Consider the following 8,360-nt stretch of genomic DNA (forward strand, 5'->3'; position numbering starts at 1 on the left):
AGTGTTGTATGGTGTTGATGCTTTTAGGTTGTCCACCTACTTTATTCTTCCCCAATGAAAAACACGAGATATTAACTTTTATAATCTTTGCAAGTAAACTGACATTTACAAGTAGAGAATAGAAAGTACAGTTAGTATTTACGACAATTATAACTTAATACTCAAGATAGACAATAAGCTTGATAAAAAAGTTGACCAAATACCCTTAACGACCTCCAACTCGAGCCATTTGTACCCAATTGATCTTTTTGACAATTTAAGTTAACAAAAATACACTAATCGACTTTATGCTAAACATGTTTAGGGTGCGTTTTATTCACCTTACATGTCTAATAAGTTCAGATAAGTTGCAATCAAATTCTAGCAGGTCTATAAGTTTCAATCAGGTCTTATAAGTTCTAATCACATCCTATAAGTGGACTCTTTTCAATTTACTCTCTTAAAATCACTCTGATCAAGTTAATAAGTTATATCAGATTTGATTATATCTTAAATGTAACCCGAAAATCCACGTGGCAATACCTTAATGCAAGTATGTGTCATTCGTCCAATAGGAAAATTCCTCACTATTTTATGTCAATCTTTTTTTTGGTATTAAAAATTTAAAAATCATACAAGTACAATTGGAAAGAAAAGCTCATAAACCCTAAAACCAGCTTAAAAACCCCCACACCTCTCTGTTCTTCCCCTTTCTTCTTCCTCTCTCCTGTAATGGTAGCCATGGCAGAAGAGCTCCAATCCTCAGACCATCAACAGAAAAATGTCGCAAAATTACTATGCGAAGAGTGTAATTTAAAGGAATTCAAATACAAATGCCCAGCTTGCTTCCGCCGCACTTGCAGCCTTCCTTGCGTTAAGTCCCACAAGCAACTCTCTGGTTGTACTGGCAAAAAAACAATATCCGACATCATCCCCCTTTCTGAATTTGACGATTCTACACTTCTTTCTGGTAAATTTCTTCCCCTTTTATTCTTCCCCAATTTTCAGTGTTCTTCAACAAAATTTTTAATTGTTTGTTCATGTAATTAAAATTGGTACTTTGTAGTTTAACGATGGATTGTTGTTTTGGGTTTGATTGAATTTTGATTGAGAATGCAATTAGGCAGCTGAGTATCTTGCTGATTATAATTTGGGTTCTCAATTCAAGCTGATTTTGCTAATTAATTTTGGTTTTCAATGTTTTCATGATATTTAGCAAGCATTTCTCAATTTTGATAATTAAAATTGGTATTTTGTAGTTTTATGATGGGATATTGTTTTGGGTTTGATTGAGGATGCAATTAGGCAGCTGAGTATCTTGCTGATTATAATTTGGATTTTCAATTCTAGCTGATTTTGCTAATTAAATTTGGTTTTCATGAAATTTAGCAAGACTTTCTTAATTTTGATATTAAAATTGTTATCGTTTAATCTTATGATGGATTGTTGTTTTGGGTTTGACTGAATTTTGATTTGAGGATGCAATTAGACGGACAGCTGAGTATCTTGCTGATATAATTTGGGTTTTCGATTCTAGCTGATTTTGCTAATTAAATTTGGGTTTCATGACATTAGCAAGATTTTCTTAATTTTGATGATTAAAATTGGTATTGTTTTGTCTTATGATGGATTGTTGTTTTGGGTTTGATTGAATTTTGATTTGAGGATGCAATTAGATAGATAACTGATTATCTTGCTGATATAATTTGGGTTTTCAATTCTAGCTGATTTTGCTAATTAAATTTTGATTTTCTTGACATTTAGCAAGATTTTCTTAACTTTGGTTGCTTCCAGTTTTGGTTGTCCCCTGTATTTTGGTTTCGGTTTTATTTTCTCATTGAATTTGACATTTGATATATTGTGCAATGGATGCCATTTTGGTTGGTTCAGATTATAATTTGTTGGAAGATGTGAAAAGGGTAGCTGATTCTGCCCAGCGAACGCGTGTGAAACTATGTGGTTATCATCCTCAATTTAGGCTCCCTTTCCATCTTAAAGCACTTCGGAGTGCTGCGGGGAGGAAAGGAACTAAGCTTTTGTTACTTCCTTCTGGGATGGCTAAAAGGGAGAATAATCAAACTAGATTCAATCAAAGGTAAATCATCCATACTGTGAAACACTGCCTGAAGAATTTTGGTACTCAATTTTGGAGATATTGTTAGTCTATTGATTTGAAATAGATTGTAGTTCGAGTTGTTGGACGAGTGAGGCTAAATGACTCAGTTTCCCTCCTTTGACCTCGTTTCTACCTGTATTTTGTCAGGGGGGGGGGAGGAGGGTAGAGACTTGGAGTATGTAGATTTCGAGTGATTTTAGAAATGGGTTAATTTCGAGCATGATATGAACATGGAAGGTAACTTTTGGTCGAATTTGTTCAAAGCTCGGGATTTGAAAGGCACTAGCAGAGGCGTCTTGGATAATAGGGAGTGAAGGCAGTCAGATAGAACTGCAAGTAAACTTTTGCAAGAATTGGAGTATGTAGATTTCGAGTGATTTTATAAATGGGTTAATTTCGAGCATGAAGGAAGTCAGATAGAACAGCAAGTAAACTTTTGCTACGATTTTAGGAGAAATCTTATCAGGCAAAGTAGTATTTTAAGTCCCTTCATCTGAAAATGATTGTTACTTTTATTGCCAACGTTTTCTAGATGATGAGGATCATGGGGTAGAGACTTGGAGTATGTAGATTTCGAGTGATTTTAGAAATGGGTTAATCTCGAGCATGATTGAAGGCAGTCAGATAAACTGAAAGTAAACTTTTGCTACGATTTTAGAAGAAATCTTACCTTAAAAATTCTATATCAGGAAAAGTAATCTTTTAAGTCCCTTCATCCTAACGAGATTGGTACTTTATTGCTAATGTTTTCGAGATGATGATGACCATGATTGTACTAGCACTTCCCTAAGTAGAGTTATACAGTCAAGATTTATATATAGTTTTAGGAGAAATCTTATCTTAAAAGTTCATATCAGGAAAGTAATCTTTTAAGTCCCTTCATCTGAAATAGATTGTTACTTTTACTGCTAATGTTTCGAGATGATGAGGACCATGAGCGTACTAACACTTCCCTAAGTAGAGTTATACAGTCAATGTAAAACTTTGCCGAGTTGGTTAGTCTTTTCCAAGTAAACAGAATTTTTTAATTTTTGAAATGTGAAGTATGAGGAGCATGGACATGTAATTTATTGTTCAACTTCTCATTTTTCTCCAGGAAGAAATTTATCTCGTGGACGATTGAATGGCGATTTAATTCAACTGATGTTGTTTTGCTTGAACACGGGTCAGTAATTTGTTACAGTATTGTATCTGCATCAAAACTTCTTTGCTTTAGCCTTTAACCTTGTTTTGGTTAACCTTCTTTGCTTTAGCCTTTAACCTTGAGATTATCTTTGGTCATGTCATAGGGTGCACGAAAGCACAACTTTGCGGTCAGTAATTGAGAAGCATCTGCAACCTAGTCCGTGGAGAAATAAGTTGAGGAGATTCTGTGAAGAACCTCTTGAAAATCTCAAGTTTTTTATTCGTAAATATCACAAGGTTCGCAGCTTTGACCTCTTTGTTGCTTTCTTGTCAGAATCCTTGTTTAGGACAGGTTCTGTTAATTCCTTCTTTGTTGAACAATGTTATACAAACTACTTAATATCTTAATCTGTGATTTTGCTTCTTAGAATCGATTGCCTTTCATTTACCTACAAGAAAGCCTCCTATGCAATGTTTTGTCTTTTCTAGTTCTCGGTTTTTACCATGGTTATCCTAAGCAAAAGTGATGCTGTAGATTTAGGCAAACGATTGTTTTTTCCTGTACTTTCCACTTCTAACCTCAGTGTCTCACATTTCATCAATGGTTAAAAAAAAATAGTTGCTTGATCTTTTTGTACGAGTCTCAAGGAAAATGTTTTACACAGTTAACTGCCATCTAGTAATCACAAATTCTTATTTACATGTGATTTATTGTACAACCACATTAAAAGTTAACTCAAAATGGCTAAAAGTTATCTATTTTGTACTGACAAAAATTTTCATTTTAATAAAAGTTATTTCTTCAAAATCACCAATAATGTAAAAAATTAATCATTTAAACCTTAAAATGTTTATCTATCATTTTTTTTAAATAATACAAAAATTAATCAAAACATAGTAAAAGTTACTCCTAGTTTACTGTACACCTTGTGCGTGCAAGACCTTTTGTCTGATAATAATCTCTACTTGTAGGGCAACAAAGCACCATACCGTGAGCTGGATTTAGATACACCTTTGAACCATTTGTTCGGTGGTTTAGTCATCTTGGAATACCCCGTTATTCGTGTTTTCCTCTCGTCAGACACCTATGATTTTGAAGTAGTTAAAGACGTCAGACCACCCCCTCCTCCAAGTTTCCGGGACTTCAACAGACCCGACAGAGATGAGCCTGCAAGTCCTGTAGGTGTTACCTTCAAAGAAGAAGAGATTGAAGAAGATGAATCAGTTCATGAACCTCAAATTATTATAGATCGTCTGAAAAGCTCAGAGAAAGTTCATACACATAAAACAAACCCGGTTGGGGTTCAGACGATTGACAAGGAATGTAAAATTGAAAATGAAGAGGTATTTTCATGTGATGTTGGAAAGGAAGTTGAAATGTTGGATTCGAAAATTGAGGATTTTGATTTTGATCAGGAATTGATTGATGCGTATTCGTTCTTGATGGAAGAAAGTAACCCAGATGACTTTCTGAACTACAAAACTGAAGGTGAGGGTCATGTAGATAGTACTAATGTGTACTTTGGAGGTATGGAGGATTTAGAAGAGGGGGAAATTCCCAATTCTGAATAACCATATTATTCAAAAGTAGTTCATGTGTCATCTTTTGTAACAGTTATCTCTCCTTGAAGAAGTTATTTGTAGTAGCTTTTATTTTTGTTTATTTTGTAGTTTTGTGCGTAGTAAATTACATAGTTCAGAGTTTTTAGGTAACATCGCATTGCAATGCATTTTCTTATGCTTGCACGTAAAGATGGTTGTGTGTCGGGCCGAGTCGAGCCTATGGTCTGTGGGCGTGAACCGGCTCGGCTCATGCCAAACCCACTTGTAACGTGACAAGTTGGGCCTATAATTTCATAAATGAGGCCCATGGCCACGTGCCCTCATGACAGATTGGCTCAGCTGTCATACCTAATCCTAGTTTTACTCAATTTAGCGTACTTTGTTTTGTTGCGTCGTGCCTTATTGTGCCTAATCATAATTTTAGGGGTTGTTTGGTTGACATTTAAAAATGGGGGAAGTGAAAATTCATGGGAATTTATAGATTGACTATTTGTTTGGTTGACATAAAAAAGTAAAAATGGAGGAAGTTGGAATTCATGGGAATTTTGAATTCCTACAAAACATGGGAAGTGAATTACCTAGCCCCACCTTGGTCAATCAAAGTTCATGGGAATTTCTAATTCCCATATTGTCAACCAAACAACTTAGAGAAATTCCCATGAATTTAACAAAGGAACTAATTTCCCTTGAATTACAACTTCCTATGGGAATTAAATTCTCATGTCAACCAAACAAGCCTTTACTCAATTTAGCGTGTTTTGTAATGTTATGCCGTAGCTTGTCGCGTATTTGTTTAAAAAAATGTGGGTCGGGACCAACCCACGACAACGTGTTCCTGCCAGAACGTACTTTTTTCGTGCAGGGTAGGGCCTTGTCTCGCCCTACCCCAGTGATATCTTTACATGCATGTATTGGTTACACACTTACACTGCTCCCATCTTGTACGAGTCTCTTCGAGTCCTCAACGTTCTTATCACCACCGCTCAAGCGATTGGTAGTCTCAATGGCAGTGTTCAAGCCCATATGTAACCGATGTACTACAGTCTGCGATGAGCTCGTTCGTTGGTTGAAAGTTGGGGTTGTCTAGAGATTTAGGTTATACTCTACTCGAGGCGAATTGAACCTTGAATATTGTGGCCATAATTGCAAGGCAATGATAAGGTTAAAGGGAAATTACTCTTTTAACGTCACCTCAATAGTTGACTTATATAATAGAGATTTGACATACTCTATGCAGTTAGTTTGTCAATCTATTGCAAATCCGAGCTCCATAGTGATTTAATTTCCTAAGTTTGCTTTAATCAGATTTAGCAACCATTGTTCCGAGGGAAAGGTTTAGGAAAAAGATCAAAAGTGACATCAAATGTTCAATTTGGACATGCCCAAATGCTCATTTGTTTCTTCAAAGGCACGCGTTTTCACAGTTCCGGCCTCAATGCAAAACCCCTTAAAAACGTTCGAAAATGCTACCTATTCAAAATAAGAACAGCTTTTAGAAGAAGAAGCAGAGGCTAAACATGAATTCCAAGTTGGTCGCAAGAAATCAGGTTAGAAAGATTGAATTTGTGCAGTTCATCATGGAAAGAGAGTGAAAACACCTCGAAGTAGCGTCTGCCTATGATGACGGATCAGCACTGTGCCATCCCTTTGTGCAAGGTGGAATGTTCATGAACTCGTCAAATTCCTTCACATGAACATCACAGCATTTCCACTGCAAGCTCGAAAAAAAAAGCCACTCTTAGTATTCCAGGACAACAAATTCAGAGATTAGGATAAATTTGTTTTCACCACCTAAAAAAATATCTAAAACGTGTTTTTTACCACCTGAAAAATGAAAAAATAAATAAAAATGCTACGTGGGTGCCATAATAACGTGATAATATTTCTGATATTTTCTCTTCTGGTACGTTTTCATGTATTTAACTCCTTTCCTTGCTTCCTTCTCTTCCATTCACATAATTTTTCCCCCATTAATTCACAAAATTGACAAAATTTAACGGCATTAAAGAGAGGTCGGTGAAGGAGTTAAAGAAAATCACATATGTAGTGTAAAAAATTGGAGGAAAATTGAATTAGTAGGCCCCTAAAGGTTTATCTATTTTTTCGTTTTCAGGTGGTAAAAAACAAGTTTCAATTTTTTTTAGGTGGTATTCCGTAAAATACAAGTTTTAGTTTTTTAGGTGGTAAAAAAAACAATTTATCCAAATAGATTGGCATTAAAAGAAACCACGCCTAATATCTCACCCCTCTCATTCGGTCGTGGAAAACGGCAGGCCCGGGATGATGGCTGCATGCAGCATCATGGTTATCAATCTCTTTAAATGTTTGACCGCATCCCTTATTCTTACATATTTGAGGCTCAGTTATGTCGATTGCCTTCCGGGGGGGAGCAGAAGCAGTTACAGTCACTTCTGCAGCGGCAGCTGCTTGTGAATCCACTGGTTTGGGATTTGGCTTTGAACCTTGTAATAAGATGTAAGGGTGTTACATCAGAAATTGTGAAAAACAAAAAGCAAAATCTTAATTTTGCAGTTCAAACAGAAGTAATTTGTATTACAAGTAACACAATTTGTCTGGAAAAAAAAGGAAACGCAAAGAGATAAATACCGTGGTCTGAGCAGAAAAACCCCTGTCTGCACCTAGAGCAAGTGTCTTTTGCTGATGTGGCTGTTGTAGGACCTGAGACAGGACTAGGAACAGGAGTGGGGTTCCTTCGACTTGGGGCGGCCTTGGTGAGCACAGGCTTCTCAGTTGTGTGTGTACCCGTTTTGCATCTTCATTGTAAAAGAAGACGACTAGAATAAATAAATGTGGAGTAAAAAACTTCAATAAAAAACTGAATTAATCAATGGTTATTAATATTGAACTATGCTATAATGCACGACACAGTGTCGCAAAAGTGTCAATGATGCACAACACAATGTTGCATCTGAAATGGCAAAGGACACTTACATACCCTGGAATATCCATAAACAAGCTGAAGTCATGACTTTTTTTCTTGCAACAGCTCCACTCTTTCATTCCATCGTGAAATATAGGCTGATATGTATTTCAGAAAGAGGAGAAGTTAGAAATACGTAAACACAGAAATTAGAAATATAAAAAAAATAAAAAAAAGAGCCGAGTAAAAAGGAAAACGATATCTTCGAAAAGGTGAAATAAGAATGTAAAGAGGATAAAGAAAATAAAAGTAAAGAGGACACTTACTCCCTGGTAAACAACGGGAAAGTGAACAGGTCCGGCGCCAATCATGCAACAACGATGAAAAATATGTCAGCTAAGTCAATTAGAAGTAATACCACCCTCAAGTATTCAATGTTGAACATGCTCAGTCAATCATGTGTAACTTCCAAATAAAAAGCGAAACATATTTCCTTCAACCAAAAAAGTACAGTTGCAAGAAAATAACAGTACTGATCAAAGAAACGAGACACATTTCAATGAATGCTGATCAATATAGAAACTCCTTCCTGATTCCTTTTCCGTTTTCTAAGGAACAGACCGACAAAGATGGGGGTTGGAGATCGGGTAAACAAGTTAAACGACTCTTCACTTCAGAGTCCTGTAGTCCTACAAC

General features: G+C 36.0%; 2 protein-coding genes across 4 annotated transcripts; one reads left to right on the plus strand and one right to left on the minus strand.

Annotated features, from left to right (window-relative positions):
* The first annotated feature begins 626 nt into the window (after positions 1-626).
* LOC110782415 (uncharacterized) lies at positions 627-4,883 on the plus strand. The gene is made up of 5 exons (XM_021986568.2): positions 627-949; positions 1,870-2,074; positions 3,192-3,260; positions 3,385-3,517; positions 4,193-4,883. The coding sequence occupies exons 1-5, from the start codon at positions 712-714 to the stop codon at positions 4,790-4,792; spliced, it is 1,245 nt and encodes a 414-aa protein (XP_021842260.2). The 5' UTR covers positions 627-711; the 3' UTR covers positions 4,793-4,883.
* On the minus strand, positions 4,392-8,009 carry LOC110782416 (cysteine and histidine-rich domain-containing protein RAR1). Of its 3 annotated transcripts, none has more exons than XM_056838281.1 (6): positions 7,991-8,009; positions 7,740-7,822; positions 7,391-7,557; positions 7,028-7,245; positions 6,382-6,494; positions 4,392-4,410 (listed from the first exon to the last, which is right to left on the minus strand). In XM_056838281.1, exons 2-5 carry the CDS (start codon positions 7,802-7,804, stop codon positions 6,399-6,401), a joined length of 546 nt encoding a protein of 181 aa, XP_056694259.1. In that variant the 5' UTR covers positions 7,805-7,822; positions 7,991-8,009; the 3' UTR covers positions 4,392-4,410; positions 6,382-6,398. The 3 variants fall into 3 exon arrangements, with proteins under 3 accessions (XP_056694259.1, XP_056694258.1, XP_056694257.1); XM_056838280.1 differs by lacking the exon at positions 4,392-4,410 and adding an exon at positions 5,941-6,253; XM_056838279.1 differs by lacking the exon at positions 4,392-4,410 and having other exon boundaries at positions 5,941-6,494.
* Positions 8,010-8,360: the final 351 nt, after the last annotated feature.

The sequence above is a fragment of the Spinacia oleracea genome, chromosome 3 (genome assembly GCF_020520425.1).
Source record: "Spinacia oleracea cultivar Varoflay chromosome 3, BTI_SOV_V1, whole genome shotgun sequence".
Lineage (NCBI taxonomy): Eukaryota > Viridiplantae > Streptophyta > Magnoliopsida > Caryophyllales > Amaranthaceae > Spinacia > Spinacia oleracea.